General features: G+C 43.8%; 1 protein-coding gene across 1 annotated transcript; it reads right to left on the bottom strand.

Moving 5' to 3' along the window:
* Nucleotides 1–986: 986 nt before the first annotated feature.
* On the bottom strand, nucleotides 987–26,417 carry LOC146080318 (maternal DNA replication licensing factor mcm3-like). The gene is made up of 17 exons (XM_083187463.1): nucleotides 26,265–26,417; nucleotides 25,144–25,256; nucleotides 21,236–21,444; nucleotides 18,739–18,869; nucleotides 18,332–18,570; nucleotides 13,110–13,218; nucleotides 12,884–13,037; nucleotides 12,667–12,798; nucleotides 12,287–12,495; nucleotides 6,935–7,109; nucleotides 4,449–4,572; nucleotides 3,355–3,508; nucleotides 2,806–2,946; nucleotides 2,393–2,466; nucleotides 2,180–2,271; nucleotides 1,517–1,598; nucleotides 987–1,289 (listed from the first exon to the last, which is right to left on the bottom strand). The coding sequence occupies exons 1-17, from the start codon at nucleotides 26,340–26,342 to the stop codon at nucleotides 1,091–1,093; spliced, it is 2,415 nt and encodes an 804-aa protein (XP_083043589.1). The 5' UTR covers nucleotides 26,343–26,417; the 3' UTR covers nucleotides 987–1,090.

Genomic DNA, 26,417 nt, shown 5'->3' with positions numbered 1-26,417 from the left:
AGTTTCCATTGTTGGTTTGTTAACTTTTTCAGAAAATCTTTCCATTGATAATAGATGGGAGTTCTTTGTTCTTCAGCAGCAAAATAACATTTGATTCACTGTGATCTTGACTCTGATGCAAATCTACAGCAGCAGACTATGCTTCTGAGACCAAGCTACTGTACATCAACTCCAGAAATGTTCTTGCTAGCAATTTCCCTTATAGTGTAGGACTGAAACCTTGGTTTCCTACAGTTAACGACCAGTTAGGCATTTAAAACTTTACATAGACTAATGCAGCACATACCTTTTGAGCTGTGCAATGAGCTGTGTGCAGGAACGTGCATTTCATCGCACCCAGCAATTGTACTGTGTATGGGCACCTTAAGATTACCATGCATATGAACTACAAAGTTATCTTTAGCGATATCCAGCATTTTGTTCAGTGTGTTCCCACTATATTGTTAATGATGCCTGCATCTGTGGATCGTTAATAACTCTGATCGTCAGATTGGACTGCATGTTCAGCAGGGGCTCTGGGTGACGCCATTGAACTATATGGTTCAGTGTTTGACCTGGGGAGGGAGCATTAGTTTCATGGCCCAGAGGATATTTTTTATAATAACGGAGGTGTTGCATATCGTATAGTGTGTATGGGGCATAAGTCTGGGATAGGCATCAGGTGCACAATTCATTACCTGCTCAGAACTATAACCTAAGTACAAGGAGCATGTAGACCTACAGTTGTATTAGAACGGAGGCAGTGGAAACATTTTCCAGAGTTCCTTAAGTTCAGCTGTCTATCACATCTTCCAATATAACAGCAAGTAATTAGTGCCAAGATGGATATGTCCCACTACGGAACCATATTACAACAGTAGTAATTTAGGATAGCATTTGCAAAAGCATTAGATACTGTATAAGTGAAAAGTTAAAACCGTTATAAGACAAATAGCATGTTATTACCTATTACAAAAACCTTAACAGTATTTAAATCATATATCGGATACAATGCATCAGCTTATTTTATTATATAAATATACATACAAAACAAAATATATATTTTTCTTCATTCAAAATCTCTAATTGATGAATAGGAGATTGCATGATCTTAAATCAAGAACACCACATCGTCAGAAACCATGACTTGGTTATCATTCTGCATGCTGCTCAGTGCTTGCTTCACTTCAGATAGTTCAAACGGTTCATGATTTCCTTTATTAATCAATTCCAATAACTGGTTAACGGCGACAGATTGTGAACGTGCAGCCTTAAAGGTTTTTAAGAGGGCCGCTTTAAATTCTTTCGTTCTACGAAAAAAAAAAAATATATATATATAATATTTGGAGTACAAATCTTCACACATTAGTTTATACTAAACAGGCACAGTTTTCCTGCAGAGGTCCTCACCAAAAATCATTTGCAGGGATACTGAAGTATGGAGGGTTTCTGCCAACAATGTGACAGATTCCCAAATGCCAAGCATTGTATGGGAAGCAAAGTCAATCATAAGACGGAGAACAATTTAAAACATTACCTGTTTTGACTTAATGAACTCTTTGTTATCAGCTCTCCCTGACTTTCCGACCGTTTCCGTGGAGTTCTCGCAGGTTGAGACGCTAAGAAAAATGCAAAGTATAGTTTGTGAGCAGATATTCTTTGAGAGTTAAAGTTTTCTGTGCTGCTGATACTGCAACCTAAAGTTTTTTAAAAAAAAAACACTTATTCTGAAATAAAGCGTGGTGCTTCTAAGTTGCGGTATGAAAAATATAAACTAAGTATATTCATTGCTGGTTTTGTAACATGGCCTAATTACAGACTAAAAATAATTTAATTGATACAGATGTAGCGCTGCTCATCCAGCGCTGGGGCTTGCCAGATCACCCCCACTGGCGAGCGGATGCTACATCTGGCTGGGACGTGCGAGTTCCCCGTAGGCGGGCGGCGGGAACCCTGCCCGTCTTCGCTTCAGGGTAACGGGAAGGGTTGGGGGGGAGCGGGAAAGCGCAGAGACGCCAGGGGAGCTCCGGTTGAAGGGGATGTGCGTGCGTCTCATGCGCGCGCACCCCCTTCCAGCGGCTGGTGAATCCACCGCCAGACCCTGCAAAGACAACAAGCGCTCCATCTGTAACATAATTTTGTCACTGCTAGCAATATTGATCATTGAAGACGGATACAAAAGTGATGGTCCAGTATATACCTTCACTCTGACTGTTCTCATCCTGGCTGAAAGCATAGGGGTCCGTAGAGTCTTGAGAGTCAGACGTTTTCCCTGCTCGCCTTGAACTTTTCCTGAAGAGGAAGAATTTAAAACAAAAATCAGTTCTATCACAGGACGCAAGAAAAATAAAACCCTCTGTTACAGAGAAAAACATATTTTAATAGGGAAAGGTTACATCGCCCCCTGTTGTACCTCATTCCTTCTTGACTTGGTATTTCTGGACTTAAATCCAGATCTTTTTCTTTTCTCTTTTCCTTTGCTAAGACCTTAAGGGGAAAATAAATCAGACAAATGTGGCAACTCATTTTACAGCATATGAGGACTTCTACATTGAACGCTAGCTTGAAACCACAAGGTTGTACAATTTTTCAATAATGGTTATCGAAAAAAAAAAATCAATAATCTTTTGTTTACAATTTCTGAACTATTAAGAAAACACAAAGATACAACAGGCATAACAAAGGTCAATTGCACAATTCGAAGATAACCCAGTTCTACAACTCCTGCCAAAAGTAGACAGGACAGAGCTGATAAGCTAAAGGTGGCTGAAGGACAGATGTTACATGTTATGCAGGAGCACCTAATATGCTTGGGGGTTCACATACCTTCTTAAAATAAGCAAACTGGACAAGTTCAAGCGCCATTTCAGCATCCTGGAGGTCAATGGTTTTGCTCATTCTGACTTTAGCATGAGCAGTAGCCAATCTAATCATGGTTTCCAGTGCCCTAGCAGTGACTGGCATAGTCTAGGTGGTGAAGATAAACAGTTAGTTGTATAGGAAGCAACATGAAAAAGTAATTGAAGCAAATAAACATCTACACCAAGTCTGGGTAACTTGTTCTACAGCAGCTGGGAAAGTCTCAGCATGCCCGGCTAGAAGTTTGCTACTAGGGTATGCTAAAATTGTGCCAGGGCATGCTGGGATGTGTAGTTTCACAACAGCTGGAGAGCTATAGGTCGGCTAGGCCTGTAGCCCATACAAATACAAATTTTCATGGCAGCCAGGAGAATTCATTTCTACCATTCTTATAACTCAAGGTGTAAACGGAACAAAAAAAGAAATGTTTTTCAAGAAGTTTCTACATGTATATTAAGCACTGGAGCCAAACAGTTCATCTAAATACAAGTCATTTTATTAACAAACTGCACATACCCTAGCACGGTCATTGTTCATTTCATCATGGCTTCGGATCTTGGCGTACTCATGACATATGTGATCTGCCGCCTCATGAGTCAGAACAGGCTTCATCAGTTTAGCAACATGGATATATTTCCGTATAAACTGCATACTTACAATCTTTGCTTTGCTTCAGGTAAGGAGAAGAAAAAAAATAAGAGGACATTTTAATTGAAATAATGCATAGAACAGTAAAAGTTAATTATGATTTAGAAGTCACACAAACTGCAGATTAGTGTTGGGTTGAGAATTTCAGTGCCTGTGTATTTGCTTATTTTATGAAATGAGTAGTTTAGGTAGAAGACCTGACAACAGCCTTACGTTCTTTTAGTGAAGCATTAATGACAATTTCCTTCCCTGGGTAAAGTCACGAAATTAACATAAAACTAGGTGTGCACGATACAATTGGGCTGATTTGTGATTGGATAAAATGCTCATACCTATATGCTACAGTATAAAATAGACCAGACAGGGATTTTTTTTTTTTTTTTAAATAAAAAAAAACTGCCAGAAATGCTCAGCTTCAATTAACCGATTAGTCAGCCTCCACATACAGGTGTAGCTACTGTATCAGGGCATTCCCGATAACCTGGCCATATTTTCTATAGTTTATCCTGATTACCTCATCCTCCATGTTGGGAAACATATGCAGTTTTAGTGTCAAATAGCAGAAACTGCCTAATGTTTTTTTTTTTTTTTTTGGGCAGACTAGATAAGCCAAGTGGTTTTTATCGGTCATTAAATTATTTATTTACACTGGAATTTTTGGTGAACTCACGATATCTGATGATACCATCTATAAACATTTAAATGGACAGGAATTGAAATCTAAAAAATCCTTTCCACAAGAGATCAGGTACCTCTACAGCTACAGTTTGTTACAGTAACCAGTCTTTGCTTTTAAAATGTAACAAAGAAATCGCTTGCAGTTGTTGCGAAATAGTTGAAATCAATCTATACACAAATCATATCCATTTCATTTGAAAACAAAAGCATTTACCCAATGTCACTTAAAAATAAAACTTAACAGAGCAAAGATATCCCCAAATTCCCATTACTGAGGCACACACTTTCGGCGTGGTCCATGCAGCAGGTTATCATGTTTCTCGTAAATCTGAAGCTCTTGATCAGTGACATCGGAGGCATTTGGATCATCAGTTGCAAAGATCTCCACATTGCACCCGAGAGGCATTGCTGTGTACAAAACAATTCACTATTAATGCACATTTTAAAATTAGTTTTGACCTGTAAAATAAAAGTCAATGTAATATTTCAGCAGGAGATATGACTACAGGGCAAATGTACACTACAGTATGTCACACTGCAAACCTGAACCTAGAAGCACCAACTGCTCCAGGAACTACAGTATTAATATGGGATGTAGTCAGAATGCTGACACCACAATGTGGACAGTGTTAAAATTGTGATATTCAGCATGTCAACATTAGGATTAGATTGCAGGCAGGAGGGATAGGCTTAGGATGCGGATGAGGTCAGAGTTAAGCTGCCAGGGGTAGATATGTTGATAGTGTTGGGGATAGTGGAGAAATTTACAGGAATGTGGAGAATCAGATCTGAACCAAAAGTGACTGCAGAGATTGGCAAGATGAGCTAGAACCACTAGAAGACTAAGGGGCAGATTTATTAAGCTTGGAGAAGAGATAAACTGGAGATAAACTGGAGAAAAGGTAAAAGGAGATAAAGCACCAGCCAATCAGCTGTGTTTGAAAAAGACAGTTGGGAGCTGATTGGCTGGTTCTTTTATCTCCTTTTACCTTTTCTCCGCTTTCTCTTCTCCAAGCTTAATAAATCTGCCCCTTAGTCCCAGTTGGGCCACCAAGACTAAATGTTCTGACATGTCAACATTTTATCAGAGTCTGCATTAGAAAGGTCAACACTGACATCATGTTGACATTCTCATGTCAACATTTCATATCCACCCCATTTATCTCTCCCCCCTAGCTCCACAAGGTTTGAAGTGGTATGTTTACTGTTGATGCATTCCATCCGCTTGTATCTTCCTGTAGAGCAGGGGTTCTACATTCCCCACATACACCAAACAGGTTTTGTTCGGGGACTTCCTTTCATCATGCACACACAAGTTAATCTGCTTTGTGGAAGCCGGTGTAACATCTAACCCAACAGACAGAAAGCCTCAGAAACCTTGTTGGGAAACCTTAAATGTTGAGAACCACTGCAAGAGATTATGGAGCCTGGACCCATCAATTGCAGAACTGCCTCTCTGAACAGGCTGCTAACTGAACCATGTGCACAGCTTAATCTTTGAGACAAACATATGTTCTTGGCAGGATCAGCTACCTAGCTCCCAATCTGGCCAAGTTTATTACAGCCAGGCACTGATGGCGTATGAATTTCAGCTGACAGATGCTACCTAATCTGAGTCACCGTAGAAATCTAATCCTGTTGTCAGTCTGACCATACTGCGGCACACACAGCCATGCATTTCCCTGGCAATCCTATGAAGACAAATATTCACTCTGTGCACACTATAAAACTATGAAAACTTACATTCAGCTGCATTTGCTACATATACTCTCCATAAGGTAATTGGAGGCAGTCAAACCTCTACTGAGCATAGGTACTAAAGTTGCTATTGTTTCACAACCAGATCAATCTATTTTTCCTGCACTGTACTTCAGGTGATACAGAAGAGATTTATAAATGGTTTAAGAAATTATATTGTGTAACTAGATTTTGGACAGTCAGTGCTTTGCTGTAGATGTTTGAATGACTGAAGCTTGGTGCATCTGTCCCTATGGCTATTGCAAAGGGTGTGGTATATGGTCCCGACAGTCGGGATCCCAACAGTCATTAGCCCGACATTGGGATTCAGACTGGCCGGACTCAGACAGCAGGGCAAGGGCAACAAAGACCCTTGCAGGCTCGCTGCGCTCGCCACGCCGTGGGCACAGTGGCTCGCTACGCTCGCCACCTATTCTATTCTCCCTCTATGGGGGTCGTGGACCCCCACGAAGGAGAATAGCCAGTGGCCGTGGGGACCCCAAGTTGTTTTTTTACTGTCGGGATCCCGACTGTCGGGCACCCGCTTCAAAAGTGATAAACCACCAACCAGCTCCTGACTGACATTTTTCAAAACACCATCTGAGATGACAGGTAGGAGCTAATTGGCTGTCTATCACTATCCATTTTATTACTTATGAAGCTTAGTGCACCTGGTCCTTTGTAATCGCTTATGACTGCATGGACCGCAGCAACACCGGTTATGTAGCTGCTCTGCCTTCTTGCTGAACATACAGATCTATCCAGATTATGCTGGGCATACATGTACAGATAAAATGCCATGCCGGTCAAATGACAGACTGACAACCACCCCACACACACAGATATCAGCCCGTATATGGTCTAAAATTAACCAAAACCTATTAAGTGGTTACATATTGGCAATGTATGTTGCCAACAGCAGGTCTGAACCATAGGTTCACAATCTCCTGTAATTAAGCCAAATTACCCACGGCTACTGGATTCACCCCAGGCTATACTGCAGTCTACAAAAAGTCATAATCGCACAGCATACCATATCCATCCTGTTCCCCAGGCGTCCTGTATCGGTGCATTCGCAGTACATGGTCTGCAATTTCATGATCATGGTCGGCATCCATTTGGTCCAGTACAATAAACAGCAGGTCAAACCTTGAAAGTAGAGAGTCTTGTAGGCCAATATTTTCCATTGGTGTCCTAAACTGATCATACTGTTGATAACAAAAAAATTAGTAGGTTTACAATAATTGTTTATTGGGCACATATACTCTAAAATCAAGGTATTAACAGTGAGATGAAAGTTGTAAATTATACTCACTGTTAATTCATTTTCTTCCTAGAGATCCCATGGCAGCCATAACACTGGGATATTCCACTCCTCCTTCTAGATAAGACGGGACTTTTTAGGGACCGCCCACCTTGAGTATAAGTCTTTTCCTCCCTCACCCCTGTCTTTTGAGTGTCTCTGTAACAAGGTACCTGAGAAACACAAGCACACAAGGGAGGGAAACCAATGGCTGCCATGGGATCTCTAGGAAGAAAAGGAATGATCAGTGAGTATAATTCACAACTTTCTTCTATGATCCCTATGGCAGCCATGACACTGGGACATACCCAAGCGAAACACAAAAGGGAGGGAGACCATAATGCATGCGAAACATAAATTTGGGTACTTGTGTATTTTGGCGGCTCCCATCGCATACCATAAGGCATCCGATGGTATGCGATATCGCGCGATACTGTACAATGTCATACAATTTTAAAATTGTATGACATTGTATATGCCATACAATGCGATGCAACGTTGTATAAGCACCCTAATGGGTGCTTACAATGTGAAATGCACCCCCACCACTATAAACGTGAACCCGAAGCGTGGCGAGCCCGCGAGTGGCGGCGGTACGCGTCCTCCGACATTTTCATACCCCCACTATCCATGTCGGCGGGGAGGTGAGAATAGAAAGTGTGGCGAGCGCAGCGAGCCCCGCGAGGGGACGCGGATACCTGTGAAGCCCGCGAGGGGACTCCAATACCTGTGAAGGTATCCGCGTGCGCTCGCCACGCTTCGGGCTTGCCACACTTTCTATTCTCAACTCCACGCCGACGTGGATAGTGGGGGTATGAAAAGGTCAGAGGACGCGTACCGCCGCCGCTCGCCACGCTTCGGGTTCACGTTTATAGTGGGGGGGGGGGGGGTGGCGTGGGGGTGCATTTCACATTGTAAGCACCCATTAGGGTGCTTAAAAGCACCCTTTATGGTGCTTATACGATCTTTCATTGCATAGGGGGTAAAAATCGCATCGCATGCGATGCATGCCATGCGATGAAAAACATTGCGCGATGCACATCGGGGGCGCCGCTATAATACACAAGTACCGAAATTTGTAGTCACCGAGAGGTTTTTCTTATGGATAAAGCCTCCTGGAGAACATGACTGCCAAAGTGGGCAGCAGAAAAACATTTAACGCAAAGTATGGACCGGCGACTATGTTGCCGCCTGAGATCAGTCACCGACCCATTGGCCCTTCTAGCCCATGACATGGATACTGCCAGAGTTGAATTTGCCTTAACTACTGGAGGTGCCGTCCTGCCTTCGTGGTTAAAGGTAAATCCAATCTGTGTGAGAATACAGTCACATGGTCCGACATCACTTGTAGATGAGAATTTAGTCAAATTTTTTTTTCCATACAGCCTTTATTTCTCTTAGATTCAGTGAGCTTTGGTTTTCCTACCAGGACCAGGTTCCTTGTACGGAGATGTTTGCTAGATGTGCACCCCATCCTAACAGACTTGCATCTATTTAAGTACAAGAAATTCTTGACTCAGAATGAAGAACATTGTTCGTAAACCACTTGTCCACCATTTTAGGGATTCTTTTGCCTTGTTACTCAGACAATGAAAATGATAAAAGAGCGGTGTGTTAATGAAAGCGAGTGACACCTGAAAAATAAAATGTTATTTTTAAATGTTTACGCTCCATTATGGAGAAGGTGGAAGAGAGATGGCCCATGCTGGCCCTACCTGACCCTAACTGCTGGAGGCAGCGGTATTCTGCTCAGATTGGCTTCGGTCCCAGGACGCGGCTAGATGACTTCAGCAGCTAGCATGCAGGTGTGGAAGGACTGCAGCGGTCAGCTTGTTCTTACTGTCCGTAGCCAACACGTTTCATGCCTCGCTGGGCACTTTTGTCAAGGATACAGCCTCCCAATCTCTTGTCGATATTGGTCCATTCTTTAGATATCAATTATTGAACAACCTTATGCACTGGAAAGGTTCTTACTTTTCTGGACTGTTCTTCAAATAATGGTTCCTCAGAGGGGCAGGGTACCTCCTTGTAATTCATCGACTTATAAATGTTTCAGCAAACTCTACACCAAGTCGAGATTGAAAGACTTTAAGTCTTCTTCCAGTTCCCTCGATTCTTTACTAGCAGTCCTCAATGAACTCTATTTCTTCTGGATGATACTTCGCCCTCATAGCCAAGCCATTCTTGATCTCTAGGACGTTTAGGATTTTGTAACTGCAGAAACTTCTCTTTTGAAACAAACGACTGTTTCATCCAGTTGATCCGCTCTCTGAGCATATCGGATTGATCAGTCTTCTCAAGCGCCTTTTAAATGTTGATTTAACCCCAACATGTCAGTCAGGTTCATACTAAGGATGGACAAGTGGAACTAATGATCAGAACAGTGTTTACGGGGGACCATTAATCTGGTGCACACAAGAGCATGCAGGCAGAAGTGAATTTACTGCGCACTTCTGCCCTACTGAGTATTCCGAATTGCCCACCGCACATAGAAGCAGGCCAGGTGGATCTGCATGCCTCCAGACAGCACTGACCAGAGGCATACATCCAGTTCAGCGACCGCCATCCCCCAGGGGCTCTCCCCAGGGAGCCACTGCAACCAGCTCCTGCTGGGACAGAGGTAACCCTGTTTAAAACCAAACAAAAACCCTACACTGTCCTTACTAGAAGGAGACAGGAGAAAAAAAAAGACACAGGAGTGAGGGAGGAGTAGACTGTTATACTCAAGGTAGGTGGTCCCTAAAAAAAGTCCTGTCTAATCTAGAAAGAGAAGGGGGAATATCCCTTGGCTTTCATGAAGATAGTAGATGAAAACAAGGTCTAATCTAACACAACATACAAGGACTGAGCGGCCAGATGTACACCACGTCATTTTTTTTTTTTTTTTTAAGTTGGTGGGTAGTTAGAGGAGTCTGCTCAGTACAATAAAGGACAACATTATCTGCATCAAATCATTAGATTGGAAGCTCACAACCAGGGCCCTCTGCCCTCACTTCTAACAATTGCACCAACCCTTGTGCAGCCGGGGCAGCTTTTAGTTGTATTAGGATTGCTGATGCAGCAGTGTTTATACACCTTGTAGTCTATGTCCTGTAATGCTCTGTGCTGTAAGAGTTTGATTTAACAAACAGATCAGCCACAATATGGACTGTAGATACAAGTGATATACGTCACTTCTGTAGCTTGTGTCTTGTACAGTAGGTCACAACTTCTCCAGTGGTGCCCCCGCTTCCCCATACACTAGTACAGGGAGAGTGATTCAGAGAAGGGAAAGGTGTTTTAAGTTTCGCTTCTCAATTTCACTTTACCATTTGGAGAAGGTTAAATGGGCTGAAGCATACCACGGTGTGCATCGCTCCACGTCTTAAGTTCAGCATCAGTCCTGTGACATAAGTTGATACTGAAATGCAAGACAGACTTTTTTGAATACCCCCCTATTTCCCACAGGGAAATAATGGTGGGCGCCTATTCAATGCGGTCTTTCCCAACCGCATTGAAGTCAGAACGGACCCGACTTTAAAAGCGGACGGGCCCGTTTTGGCAAGAACAGCCATGGATTGTCGAGATCACGGCCGTATTTCGACAATCCACAGCCGTATTTGTGGACACGCCCCCTTTTCGCCGATCGGCAGGCAGATGAAATCCTGCTTGCCAATATACATGCGAGCGCTCCAAAAACGGGCAAGGGTCACGACTGTTGGGACCGGGTTTGAATAACTCTTTGACTCACTAGGTCAGCCTTCACACTGCTTGACAGAATTGAGCATAGGCAGTTTATGTGAGAACAGCACTGGGTATAATATATTACTTGTTTAGTGCCAAGGGAGGCAGAAAGGGAAAGAAAAGTGGGAGCACCCTTGCATCACAGAAAAAGATGTTGGTAATTACGGTTATTAAAATTTCATTTTTAATAAGTATGCATTAAAATGGAGGATGAATAGTCCTTATTCACCAATAGGCTAAAAAAAAGCGCTGCAAAAATATAGGTGATGTGTGGCAGATTCTGCCTAGGTATCGGCCCTTTAGAGATGGTCTATTAAGGAAAAATCAAGTGTGAGCCTCATTTCTCCTTTCTTAGCCCATAGGGCTATTTCACATGCTCCGGCTCCTGCCGGGCAGCGAAACCCCGCACGGCCAAATGCCGTGCCGCACACAGTAGTTAATAATGGATACTATTGTGTCCATTCACATGGGATGGCCACGGCCCGGCTGCCGCCGGATCCCACCACTGGAAGGGATGGCTGCCGGACTGGGGCCATCCCCACCATTGAAAACTTCTGAGTGCGGCACAGCTTCTTGGCCGTGCTGGGTTTCGCCGCCCGGCAGGAGCCAGAGCGTGTGAAATAGGCCATAGTATATGGGTGATATTAAGGCTTTAAATCATACAGTAGGTGACTTATTTCCTAAAACAACCTTAAATCCCCTTCTCCATAAATGTACTTAGAATATATTACTACCAGTTGAGTATCCCTTATCCAAATTATTCCGAAAACCATACATTCCAGAAAGTGAAAAAACAAACAAACATTTCTTGCTAAAAAGCACTACTGGGGACATCTGTAACTGCTCTACTGAAGACGTAATATGTAACTGGCACTACTGAGGACATATGTAACTGGCATTAAACACGTGCAAGAAAATGATTGCTTGCCACTCAAATTCAGTATCTGAGATTGTACACAAATTTTGTTTTATGTTTTGAAACCTTGTTTCATGCACAAATAAAATATATGTGTGTATTCATGTGTTTGTACAACATAAATGAAAGATACCTCAAGATAGATCATTGAAATATAAAAATATTCTGAGATAGGGGAAAATCAGTTACCCAAAATTCTTCTGGTCCCGAGCATTTTTGGATAAGGGATACTCAACCTGTATATATGGCATTGATGCGACTATAATGACAAATTTTAGTCGATCGTTTACGTTCTACATGTATGCTGCCCAATACAAGAACAGTTTCTGTAGAATAGTCCTGTGTACTTTATGATGGCCATATTCAAGATAGAGATACATGCACCATTTAGTCACATCTTGCCATTAGTAACACAGAATACACAAGTGTCCTAGGAAACATACCCTTCCATAAACTGGATTAGCAGCAGCAAGGACACTGCATCGAGCATTCAGTCTTGCTTGAATTCCTGCTTTTGCTATAGTGACGCGACCTTGCTCCATCACTTCATGGATTGCAGTCCTGTCCATGTCAGACATTTTATCAAACTCATCAATACAGACAACTCCTCTATCAGCCAGTACCATTGCACCGGCCTCCAGACGTCTCTCTCCTAGAAAGCCACAAGAACGGATTTAGTGGAATATACCATTGCTGAAATAATTTTACAGGGCCTAGAGCGGTACGGATTTAGAGCACTACTTTTTACATACTAGACAGTCCAGTTTCTTGACTAAACCCACTTCAGTAGATGACATCTAGAATAGAAATGAAATGTACTTGCCAGTTTCCTGGTCGGTTGTCACTGCTGCTGTTAACCCCACCCCAGAGGATCCCCTTCCGGTGGTGGAAATAGCTCTGGGAGCCGTGTGCAGCACGTAGCGTAGCAGCTGAGACTTGGCAACTGATGGATCACCTAGAAGTGCAGAGTGAATGTAGGCATAAATTCCACTCAAACTTCCCCGAACTACATGGGGCAATTGGCTACAGTTTATCTTTACCTATTAGCAGAACATTAATATCGCCTCTTATGCGTGTCCCATTGTCCAGGACCTTCTCATTACCGCCAAGCAGCATACACAAAATGGCCTTCTTAATATACTCATGCCCGTGAATGCTGGGCGCCAAAGATTTGCTTAACTGGTCAAAAATATCCTGCAACAAATAAAGTGTTAGAACATAGTTACCCTGTTTGTTGCCAATTTTAAATCCTCGTTGAAAGATTACCTTTGAATGTACTCTGCAGAATTTCTTGATCTTTGCAACATCGTCACCTGAAAATGTTGGGGCAATTTCTTTGCTCATTGCTTTGATGTTATTAGCCAATAAAATGGTCCTAAACCAATGTAATAAAATAAAAAGTAAAAATCAGCCTATGCATATTACTAGTTTGATAAAGGATCATAAATGCGAAGCCATGACTGTGTACAGCTAAATACCATGACAGTTCACACACAAAGGTTTATCATGGTGCATAAAGCTGCATAAGATTACTGTGAGAACGGGATTGGTATGTAATCCCGGCGGTCGAAATCCCGTCAAAGGGGGGACGTGGATCACCCCCCCCTCGGGCTCGCTGCGCTCACCACGCAGCGGGCCCGGTACCTCGCTAAGCTCGGCACACTAATTTATTCTCCCTCTTTAGGTGTCGTGGACACCCACAGAGGGACAAAGTGCCGGGATTTCGACCGCCGGGATGGTGACTGCATCCCGTGAGAAAATACTCTGCCAGAATGGTAAAAAAGGATGTCCTCAGCCACTGTAAAAAAATAAAACCAAGTGACAGAGCCAGGCTGTATTCTTTCTAGAATATACAGTTAAAAGCTCAAATCTGGCATATACAGACATGTCCATGTATATCTACTGTAGCCTCCTTTTGCATTAAACATCACTTTCTAGGTCTGCTGGGCATCTTGACATTCTCCATTAATAGCACCTTAGTTGCAAAACAGAGCAAATGGGACAGACTGCAAATGAACATTTAATATGCTGGGAGCAGGAAAGTGCATTCAGGGAAGAGGAGGGCAATATTAGGCACTGGTGGGGGGACGTATAGTTAAGTAGTTAAGATGCGGGAGGATGCTAGTGACCATGAACCTTGAAATACCTTAGAGAGGAGAGGAATTTCTGTAGCACTGAAGTCTCCTAAGTATTAGCAATTCTAGGTGTAAAACGTACCTTGTGGCATATTTTGCAATCAGGTTAGAGACAGAATGGCAGTAGGAGCAGCTGTAGACTAAACATGTTCACAATGTCAAGAGGATCAACCATAAGGTGGTGGGAAAAATTTTTTGTTTTCCAATAGTCTAAACATTTTTGTTACTGTTGATCTGTACCAAGCACTGTATATTGACTGACAGTCAGAATTTACCTGCATACCCAGGATTAGTATTTGCTGTAGCAAGGGGACTATCTTGTCTGCAACGCAAACATTCTCTAGTCTAGTTGGAGGTTACTACCAGCATTAATAACCACATGTTCCAAGCTTTCCATAACCAGAACTGCCAAATGGACAATAAAGTAAGCTCTTGAGGTCAAGGAATGTGAGAAAATTATTTTGGTGATGGCCAGGGGAATACGATCACTGATTACATTCTATAGTCAGTGACCCTAAGAAACTTGTAGAATTTTCTCAGACCCAGAATAGTGTTAAACGCTCTTGAGGATTTTCCGACAAGGAATAGTTAGAAGTAGGACCCATTACCTTCGTCTGAAGGAAGTACAGTAGGAAAATTTGAGTCTACATTAAGGGTCATGCATAACCTTTAGAAGAGGAAACCCAGAAGCCAAGTGGGTCAGTATGGGAGCTCTGTGGAGGCTATGGACCTCGAACAAAGAGTTAACAAAAGGTAAGTACCATAACTCTTCAGAATCCATAGTAGTAGTAGTACGTTTATTTATAAGGCTCGACAAAGCGTTCGCAGCGCCGTACATAGCAAACAAAAAACAGATTACAAGGTAACGTACAGGGTGTGTTGATAAAATACAGCATAAATAGGCTCCACAAATTACCTTGGGGATGTCCTAAAGCAGTATCACTAAGGCAGGGGACGCTCCTGAGCTGAACAAGGAAATTGTTACCCAAATGCAGCATCCCAGGAGGCAAAGTTATCAATTGAATAGAAATGGATATAAATATGTATATAACACAACTGTTTGGCAGATGCTACATGACTAGCTGCCCATGAAGGCCCTACAGACCAAGTGGAATGAGCCTTGAGAACCACAGAAATCAGTAGAACTGCTTCCTTGTATGCCTGAGCAATGGTCATACAAAACAATCTAGCCAAGATCTGCTTGATAGCAGGCCAACATCTTGTGAAAACCGCACAAAACAAACAGCATCAGACTTACAGATAGACTTCGTTCGCTCTACATAAATCTGAAGTGCTTGCACCACATCCAACAATATATAATTTATGGAAGGATTAGGAGATTGAAAACGGGAACTACATTTTCTTCATTGATATGGCATTTTGAGACCATTTTAGGAAGGCAACCTCAACCTTTGTTGAACGCTGGAAGGCATTTGCATCACTTCCGGGACGCAGGAACCACGGAGTTTGACTTCTGGTTTCTGGTACATGGGATTACAGGGAGTTAGCGCACGGACAGCTGATACAGGAGAAACTGATTGGAACAGGTATAAATACATGGACATGACTAGTGTTTAGCACACTTCTGATGAAGGCCACTTTGTGGTCCGAAACGTGTTAAGTGTGCTGCGGACGTGACTGCTGGCTCCCCAATGGAGAACTGGGTACCTTGAGCTGGCACTTGGACGCCCTGGACCTCCCTTGTAACCTCCGTGGGTGAGAGAACTCCGCTTGTGTGAGCCCAGCAACCTTTGCCACTTTGGACTTGTATTATGCTTTATTTTATCACATGTTTGTGAGTGCTTTTAATTAATTCAATTTGTTGTTTGATTTAGACCTACTGCACCAATTGTTTGTTCTTTCTTCTCCAACCAACCCCATCATTAAATACCCTGTGTGGGAGTTTGGTTTGTGAGGGCACCAGATCTGCAATTAAAAACCTCCAAAGTGGAATGCCCAGCAGTATTTGCCTATTGGGACACTATCACGCTTTATTATCGCTTATTTGTGAGTGCATTATGAGACAATAAAAAGCCTGCATTGTGTTGGAAGTATTGCACCAATTGTATCTCTTTTTTTTCTCCTAAATCACCCCACCCGGGTAATATCCCGGTGTGAGCTGTGATTGGAGACTCTTTACAGATAACTTTGGACTAGTTATACAGTGGATTCTAATTAAAATTATGTATTCATGTATTTAAGTGTATGAAACAGGAGATAGCGATTTGGGTTTGATAAATTCTTTTTTCTGCTGAGGACCGGTGTCTCAAAGAAAATCTGAAAGACGAGAGCCAAGGCAGAGGCATTAGCCAGGCAGAAAAGTATTTTCTGTCAGCCACTTTAAAGCCACAGAGTCCAATGGATCAAATGGAGCTGCTTGTAACACCAAAGACAAGTTTAACAGAGCCACTGTAGGGACAAATAGAGGCTGAATATGAAGGAGGCTCTCCCGGGTGTATGTCCTGTCAGCTCAGGTAGGAAATAAGGACTCCTTGGATGAACACTGCAGATATTACTGGAAGATGACGCTCTGCCCACTTGAAGATGCGAGTCACCTCTCTCATGGTGGATAAACTTTGCATCCTTACCTGATGATTGAGATCAGCCACTGTAGTTGTGTTTTCAGACTGAACCTGCAGTCAGTATTTTCCCTGCACAGGAACAAAATAACTCACCCAAATCGAATTCTATCTGCACGTGTTGTATCTGCCCCACCTGCAGAGCACATGGTTTTGTACATTTGCGAAGGAATTTGCCTGAGAGTGAACCAGAATAAGGCCCTAAGGTAGGAAACATCCACCTTCGTACGCTGTTCTGGACAAGAACTCAAATCTGAGGTATAGTCTTCCTCCTGGTTAGTCAGCCTCAGGATCCAAGGCCTGCACTGAATGAGATGAGGGAGTAACTCCTCTGGATGCCTTAGCGGCCTCTGGTCTGTACTTCTATTACATATCTTTAACTTGACTGAGCAGGTCCTGCAAGAAACAGTACAGAAGCCCCAGACTCCATCTTGTCCTTCATAGCCTTGTTTTTGGACATAGCCAAACACACCTGCAAAGTGCAACTATAAATCATATGCAAATGTGACAACCTTTACAAATGCCATATATATCACCCCTAACACATGGTATAGGTAATAAGAGGTGAAAGACCGGTATCATTGGACGATAGACCAAGCAAGTGTACTTAGGGGGGGGGGGTGCACTGTTCCTGGGGCCCCACCAGTTCCCTCCAAACAAGGATAAGCAATTAGAACCTTCTCCTCCACCCCCTCTTGGCACACCTGGTTATAGACTATGAAAGTCTCAGAAAAAAATTGTAATACTGCAAATGGTTTATACAAACACGTTTACTCCTGTTCATTCATGAGCTTGGGACATTCATTTTGCACTTACAATGTCAGTCTGATTTCACATTCTGTTATTCTTTCCATAAACTACAATGGGGATCATTGCATTGTGATGTACTGTTATGTGACCCATCATAAGAAACATGAGGTTGGCTCCATTGCCAGTCAGCATACTAAAGGGAAGAGTGTGTGCAGCAGCCTCACACATGTAACTACAATAGAGCAACACATTCAGGTTTGCTTATTTATCAGGCAAGGCTCAGATACATTTTCATAATCAAAATGGGACAGGTCTCATGTTCTGCTGTATACGAAAGCCGACATAGGGGTATAGTCAATTGAAGTCTGGGTACTTATGTAATATCTGGGCTCCCGTTTTTCTTATGAGACCGCGTCCGCTCACCACGCTTCGGGCACGGTGGCTCGCTGCGCTCGCCACACTATATAAAATCAACTCCGTGCGTAGTTGGATAGTAGGGGTATGAAAAAATGGGGTGCATTTAACATGGGAGCCCAGATAATACACAAGTACCAAAGTCTGATCAATTCTGATATGCATTTGTCAGAATGGATCCGACAATACCTATTCAATTGTGCGACCAAATCAGTTCCACGTGTTTTCCGACAGGTCAGAGCATTTCGACCTGCTGGAAAAAAAAAAAAACTTGAATAGGTCGAATCATGTATTCGACAAAAAAACAAAACAAACAAAAAAAACAGAATCAGCAGTTTTCCAACTAATTGAATAGACCCCATATTGTACTTTGGGCATGCTTCAGAGTTGATCGCAAAATCAAAGTCTCTCAAATGAAATGAAATTAACAAAATCATGTTGCACTGTAGGTGAAGCAAATGTAACATGTGCAGAGAGATTTAAAAGGTCCATACACACTGGGCGACTACAGTGTGTATGGACTAAGTGTATGGGCAGCATAACTCTAGAATTCTTTGTGTTCTCCAAAATTAAAAATAAGTTTTACAGATCAATGCATTTAACTGCATACCTGAATGTTCCAGATGTGAAACCTCCCTGTTTGGATGGAAGACAGCGGTATATCCCCACTATCTGGACCCTGTCACCTGGTTTACATTTGTCTACCAAGTCATCATCGGCAATTATATCAACGGAACGAGGGAGCTGTCCTGCTGGGGCTTTCTCTGGCATTTCTTGTATAGTCAGAGTCTGATGATCTCTGTATGTGCTCAGTCCAAATTCTGTTTCCAGAGGATTGTTTTCTTCATCCTGTGACAGTTACAGATATGAATGATAAAGGACATTAAAAAGCAAAGACCAGGCAAAAAAAAAAAAAAAAAAAGAACAGGTTGGGAGCATGCAAACACGACAGTGATACAGGGGACATCAATGAAGCCAAAATATGCTATGAACCATTCTAGAAATAAAATCACTTACTTGGGTGGGGTATATGGCAGTAGATGGAAATGGCTCCAGCGATGTAAGGTCAGTATATTTCCTTTCAAGAGTTTTCTTTGTAGCTGGGCAATAATGAACACTTCGCATGACCTTAGGTCTCACCAGGGAACCTAGATAGAAGAGGATCAAATACATTTATATTTTTTCTGTGCATAGAAAATACTGTCTGCTTTTGCAAGTAGGTCACAAATATTTCAACAGGTTTAGCTTTACACTGAAATTTCAGTTTGGAAGCAACCCTCACAAACCATTTCTATGCATATTTTACATCTGCCCCATCTGCAGTGCAGCATGGTTTCACACAGGTGCAGTATTGATTTTTTGCTCCCTCGTACCCCTTTTACATTGCAAATGCAGGGACGCACCTGAGATATGGATACTGGTCCATCCTGGGATATTTTGGATAATAGATTATTCCGTATTCTGTAATCTTTTTGTATTTAAATGTTGTATCTGATGTGTATATACACACACAACATAAATGCAAGATACCCCAGAACACATGAAATACACAGAACTACATTTGTGCATGAAACAAGGTTTACAACATGAAAAATGTTTGTGTACTATATCAGGCACTGCATTTGAAAGGCAAGCAATCATTTTCTTACACATGTTTAGTGCCAGTTACATATCACGTCCCCAGCTTTTTAGCAAAAAAAACCCCAAAAAAACACATACATATAGTAACCACGTGAACCCGGCACTCTGACCCCCCTTGGGGTAAACCTGCTCAGTTGCCTTCTGCACAAGCAAGTTGCTTGGAGTATACGAATCCAGAACAGCAGCGGCACTGAGACTTGTACAAGGTGAAAACAAGTGAATTTAAGGTCTACATGTTTCGGGGTACTTCCCCGTCTTCAGGACAAAAGCAAAGTGAGCAAACAGTGGTATAAATACCCCACACAAAACTTACCCCTCCCGCCGGCTTTCCCGCGTCTCCAGAGCCGCCTCCCCACGCCGACACCTCGGCGAACGGACGGCTCACTTTGCTTTTGTCCTGAAGACGGGGGAAGTACCCCGAAACATGTAGACATTAAATTCACTTGTTTTCACCTTGTACAAGTCTCAGAGTGCCGCTGCTGTTCTGGATTCGTGTGTGTGTGTGTGTATGTGTATGTATATATATATATATATATATATATATATATATATATATATATATATATATATATATATATATATATATATATATATATATATATATATATATATATATATATATATATATATATATATATATATATATATATATATATATATATATATATATATATATATTTGCTGCATATATTGGATATTTCTATGGCATCCATTCTGATACACAAAAGGTCCTACTCCCGCCATGCAAATATTTTTCCTAGAGTGCTTCAGTTTCTCAGATATCCCTGGTGAGAAACCAAGGTATTGCATTTTGTGATCCTACTCTTAAGGCCGCCATACACTATGCGATTTGGGCCCGATTTGGAGGAATCGGGCCGTGAAATCGGGCCAAATCGCATGTGCAGACATCCCATCCGACCCGATGCGCGGTCCCGTGTGCATCGGGTCGGATTCGGGAGGTCGGACGGGCTGCACATAAGATTTGTTAAATCTTATGTGCAGCCCAAGGCAGGCAGGGGATGCAGAGTATAGTACGTGCGGGGGAGGGAGCCGAGCGGGGGACTGTAAGCAGGGAGCCGGGCTAGAGAGGCAGTGGGAACACTATGCTGGGCGGGGGGGAATGCCGCAAATAGATACTTCCAGGCGGTGAACGCCGCAAGGGGATCAGAGACAGAGACCGGGTAGCGTAGGGGAAGCCGGGCACATAGAAATGAATGGACAGCCAGTAATTGGCTGAGAGCTCTCTGACTAAGAGAGCTCTCAGCCAATCACTGACTGTTAATTCATTTCTATGTCCGCCCGCTGCTGCCCGGCTTCCCCTACGCTACCCGGTCTCTGCTCTCTGGTCCCCTCGCGGAGTTCACCGCCTGGACCAGTGCACCCACTGCCTCCCCTGCCTGGCTCCCTGCTTGCAGTCCCCCGCTCGGCATCTGGCTCCCTCCACCGCAGGTACTACAGGCTGCGTCCGCTGCCTGCTTGCAGCCCCGATGCCCTGCTCAGCTCCCGCTGATAGCAGCTCCCCGGGGGGACTGCATGTGATAAATCGCATGCGATTTATCACATGCAAAACCTGGCACATCAAGTGCCAAATCGTATGTGACCCCCCCAGGGGAGTGGTCAGTAGATTAGGTCTGACATGTCCTTCGGACAAGGCGGCCTAATGTATGGGGGCCTTTACCCTCCCCTCTCTACCTTAATTTATAAGATGTAATGTTTTTTCATTGGTACTTACAGTATGTACAGAACCAACAGAGCCCAGGGGAAAAGCAGCTACATGGCACAGACCCCAGCTGTGTGATGCAGCTTTAAGTATTTATTTCCGGATTTTGTTTAGTAAATAATGCACAGAAAATTATAAGCAATGACTATTTACATTTTGTGACAATTCCTTCAAGGCAGACCAAATTTCCCAAGTAACCTGCAGTCAGAGTACGAGGAGACACATGCTTCGTCCCAAAGCTGCCTTCAAATCCGATGCCGAACTCTTCAAACTGCTTAGCGTATGTCGCGTCAATTGAAGCTACCAAATCCTTCAAGGCTCTTTGAAATGCCACCACCTGCCCAAATGCGTTCTGCAGCAATCTGAAAGTAAACTGCCCAATTAATGACACTGCTCTAGTATAATGGAATAGATCACATTATGGGCCAGATTCTCTAAGCGTCAAAATGGAGAGTGATAACCAACCAACCAGCTCCTACCTCACATTTTTTCAAACACAGTCGGTGACATAGCAGGTAGGAGCTGATTGGCTGGCTGTTTATCGCTCTCCATTTTATCACTTTTGAAGCTTAGAGAATCTGGCCCCATGTCTGATCACTTTACGGTGTGGACAATACTAACGGTAATATAAGGTGCACATTTCTAACCTTAAAGGATAAACTCAACAGGCATTCTAAAAAGATGGTAATGTGTAACAAGTATGCAAAAGTGTATAGCACGGGTTATGCACTAACCAGCCCATTGGAAAAACAAATAAAAGTACAGTCTGCACAAGCAGCTGTGCGCACCCATCTGGATCAACAATTGCTCTCAGACTCCATCTAGTGGCTGCTGGCAAACAAAACAATCTATATCCATCTATCATTGCTGGATGGAGCGGCACTCCCAATGCTTGTGTGGGATAATTCAGGACTGTAAGACTGTGCCCTCCTGCTAGAGAATCGGGATGCCCCCGGAGGATGTATAGACTGGGTCACGGCGGCACTCGTAGTTTAGAATAAAAATTCCAGGAGACTTCGAGTGCCGCCTGATTATGACTACATGTTACTGGGTCCACCATAGCCCCTTAGGAGGGCACAAACCCCAACGGGGGTGGTGGGAGTGCTGGAGGCTGTAAGGCACCAGGGCTGTTGTCATTTGAATCTAGGAGTGCCGGATCCCCGCTGTATATATATTATATAGGTGTGTGGGCTGCGCTTTTAAGATATATAGAGATCTCGTTATATATCTATCTATCTATCTATCTAGATAGATAGAGAGATTGAGATTATAGAAGAAATGGCGGCACTCGTAGAAAACTTTATGTAGCCATAAAAAAAGTGCAAGGATAAACCGACGTTTCGGGGATGTACCCCGTTTTTAAGGTGCAGAGTGATAACAAAAAACAAGTTATAAGTCTCTTACCTTTATCAGGTATGAGAGAACAGAGGCGGCAGCCCTACACCTGCGTCCGTGGCCGGCATATAGACGGAAGCGGCATGTGTCTCACTTCTGGCCCTTCCGCCGGGAACACGCGACTTGGGTTACTGTGGCAACCTGTGTACACAAGTGAATATACGATTAAATACAGACATTGGTGATCATTTCATAAACATCCGGCCATGGACGCGGGTGACGGGCTGCCGCCTCTGTTCTCTCATACCTGATAAAGGTAAGAGTCTTATCACTTGTTTTTTGTTATCACTCTGCACCTTGAAAAGCGGGTACATCCCCGAAACGTCGGAGGCAGCCCGTCACCCTCGTCCATGGCCGGCTGTTTATGAAATGATCACCAATGTCTGTATTTTATCGTATATACACTTTTGTGTACACAGGTTGCCACGGTAACCCAAGTCGCGTGTTCCCGGTTGGAATAACATTTGAAACGTTGGTTCACAACTTCTGTATTTATTTCTGGAGTGCCACCCTCGCTGTATCGTTGTATTGGAGCGAGCTCACCCTCTTCTTCTGGTAGGGCACCCGGCTGTTTGTGCATTGATTTATGGAGTGCCGGCCATTCCCTGGATCCGCTATCTATCTATACACACACACACACATTATTATTATCAGTCTTATATGGTCGCATGTTCTCATTTTTATTTTATATTGTCATTTTAATTGGTTCTACTATATGGTTGTATATATGTACATATGCACTTATTATTAACCCTTCATTGCATACGGTTGCAAGTTTGTTACATACCCATATACATAAGGTATACCATTACACGGTGTATCAAATTTGCTACAGAGGGTTTTTCTCTCTAATTTGCTACAGAGGGTTTTATTTTTTGCCTGTGATTGTTTTCATTATTCTTACTTGTCAGTACAATACACAAGAAGCCTGAAAGTATTTAAAAAAATTTTTTTAAATCATGCAACGAAGAGTTAATAGGTCAATTAACACTACAAGTGTGAGCACCAGAAAAATACATAACTGGCTATGTTTATATGTTTTCTAGGAGACCATATGCATATTAGAAGAAAACGCTGACAATAAAGGACACATTAGTGAGGACAGATATGAAATAGAGCATCATGGGCAGATACTTCGCTGCAGTCTGAGGGGACTGAGGGCCTGGGAAAGTGAAAAGCGCACCCTTTCGCCCAAAAGCAGCAACATGTAGATGAGATTTCCCGCAGCGCTGAGGGCGGAAGTGACATACAGGAAGACCTCAGAGTAAGCGCTCTCCTCCTCCTCCCCCTCCCCCCCCCCCGCTGCAGTGGCATTAGCATTTTGAATCCTGTAACTTTATACACAAAAACATAGCAAAACACAGCTGAAAGACATTCAATCTGATAATGGAACGCTGTGATTAGCTATTCTACCAATTAATGGATTGAGACAGGAGATTGACACATGGACACCATCTCTCCCCCTCGTTGGCGCCGGGCAGCGCAGCTGAGCGACGTGCTCAGCTTCAGCTGCTGCCCGGGCTACTTCCTCCTGGCTGTGTGCGGTTTTACCTTGCTAACGTCACACCACACACAGCTGGGTTGCCGGTTGCAGGGCAGATCAAGTGCACAGCATCGCCGCCCGGCCCTCATAGGTGAGTTTTTTTCTCGGGATACCTGTCCAAAAATAACCTTCTCTGTGGGGAGCTCTTTAAAAAAAAAAAAAAAAAAACACCACTGAAAGGGTTAGGGTAGGTCAAGTAGTAGACCAAAATTGGACATAACCCAGCAGTATTTAGCTGTCCAGGGCTAAACACAATGCAGCTGTGTAATGCTGCACTGCAGACCCGTTTTAAGTACTGGTATTTTTAAACGGTATTAGCATTCCTACTGCAGCAGATTACCGTTTAAGTACCATTCCCATTGCAGTGAACCGTTTAAAATGTAAAGGGTGCCTACCCCCCCCACCCCCCCCCCCCCCCCCCAAGTGTAAAGAGTGCCTAACCCCCTGTGCCTCCATCTCCCCTCCCCTTGTACTTACCTGCACGGGGATCCAGGCCGGGGATGCAGGGCAATGGGGAGGCAGCGGGGGTCCATACGGGGTCCAGGCAGTCCCTGTGCCTGATGAGAACTAGTAGTTCCCACTTTGCACAGGTGTCATGAGCGCAGAGCATAATAATGAGCCGCTCATTACATATGCACATATGTAATGAGCAGCTTATTATTATGCACTGCGCTCATGACACATGCGCAAAGTGGGAACTTCTAGTTCTCATCAGGCACAGGGACTGCCTGGAGTTTAAATACCGTTTAAAAGGCATTCCCACTGCCTTAAAAACGGTATTTAACTGTGTAGGACTCTGCTTTTTAAACGGGTTGAAATACCGGTTATCTTTAACCGGTATTTCAACTCTGGGGCTTTCCCACTGCAGCCTTAAACGGTAAATTGCGCTGAAAAATTGGCAATTTACCGTTTTAGACCTGCAGTGGGAAAGGGGCATAACTAGCTTTTATTGATTGACAAGATTATATTTGAGCCTGACTCCTAGTTTTTCTTTATATGGGGCTTATTTAAAGGGAGAGTTGAAGTACAAAGGAGTGTAGAGATTGAGGGCAGGGTATGGCTGAAGCCATAGTATGAAGATATATAGTATAACACCCCAGGTAATCTCAGAGAAAGGACTCACGCTTTTGCTCTGCCATCATTTTTGCGCCTGACATCATTCAAGTTGATAATGAGGCGATGCTCATTTGCCGCAATCATATCCCGCACTTTCCCATGATACACGCCTTGATCTTGCTGTAAGACACATGTAAATGGGAGGTTAGACATACATCACTGTCAGGTGGACATCACTGACCAGGGCTGCCATCAAGGGGAACTGCAGGGACTCCAGTACCGGTCCCAGTACTGGACGCTAATTATAATCATACCTGCCTACTTTTTATCACTCCTCTCCGGGAGAAACCCAGAGAGGAGTGAAAGGGGAGCATGACGAGGCTATGTGTCGAGTCAAGATTGAGATCACAAAGCCCTGCCCCCATGACAGTCAGCTGCATTAATTTGCAGGTCCCCGGATTGGGGAGGGGCTAAAATGATACAAAATTACACGGTTTGCGTCATTTTAGCCCGCCTCTATCCACGGACCGGAGAAATTTGGAATTTTGTACAGCGGGGAAGGGGGAGCGAGGTCTTCAGCTGTGATGCGTGAGACTTGCCCTCCTCATAGGGCCAGGAGGGGACCCAATTTGAGGGGGCCAGGAGGGGACCCTCCCAGCCATTCCAGGAGGGCAGGAAAGAACAATTATAATAAAAGTATAAATTGTCATCATGAATAAATAAAAGTTTCCCTTGATGCAATGTAGAGGTAGAGTTGCGCAGCAGACACCCCAGTGGCCTCACCAGGCAGACTAGGGGTTAGAGCAGGCGGAGGGGGGCCCTGATTATTTTGTCAGTCCTCCTGAGCCCCACCTGGTCTGATGGCATCCCTGTCACTGACACTCACATCACTACAGCCAGCCGCCATTATACATATATATGCATTAAAAAGTGGCCGCGGACCCACTAACACAGAACCAGCCGCAGCGGCAGAGGAGCCTATGGTGGGCAGTGCCAGGCAGTAGTGGGTGTGCCAGGGCGAGCGTAGCTGCGGTGCCGGCAGTGCGCGCTACCGTACACCATACACAGCGCTATACCGCGCTCACAGCAGTCGGACACGGCGTGCAGAGCAGGCGGCGGCACGCCCCGGGCAATAGGCCTGGCCACCACCTACGAGACACGGGCGCAGCACAGGGAGCAGGCCCGTACATCATCATCTAAGAAGTCCAGGTAATCCCTCTGCGCCTCCCGCAGTTCATGATCCTCCAGCGGTACCGATTGATCCATGCCGCCTCCCGAAGCAGCAGCAGCAGCCGCAGGCCTGCGTGCCCCTGCTACATATAACCCCGGGGGCTGACCCGT

The sequence above is a fragment of the Crinia signifera genome, chromosome 5 (genome assembly GCF_055691185.1).
Source record: "Crinia signifera chromosome 5, ASM5569118v1, whole genome shotgun sequence".
Lineage (NCBI taxonomy): Eukaryota > Metazoa > Chordata > Amphibia > Anura > Myobatrachidae > Crinia > Crinia signifera.
Note: the sequence above shows the minus strand (reverse complement) of the source record. Positions and strands in the feature narration are given on the sequence as shown.

Coding starts and splice junctions, on each gene's coding strand:
- LOC146080318 (XM_083187463.1), bottom strand. CDS start 26,342: ATGGATCAATCGGTACCGCTGGAGGATCATGAACTGCGGGAGGCGCAG. Junction 18,870..21,235: donor TGAAGGAATTGTCACAAAAT/GTAAATAGTCAT, acceptor TCTTCTATCTAG/GTTCCCTGGTGAGACCTAAG. Junction 12,799..12,883: donor TATTAATGTTCTGCTAATAG/GTAAAGATAAAC, acceptor CTGCACTTCTAG/GTGATCCATCAGTTGCCAAG.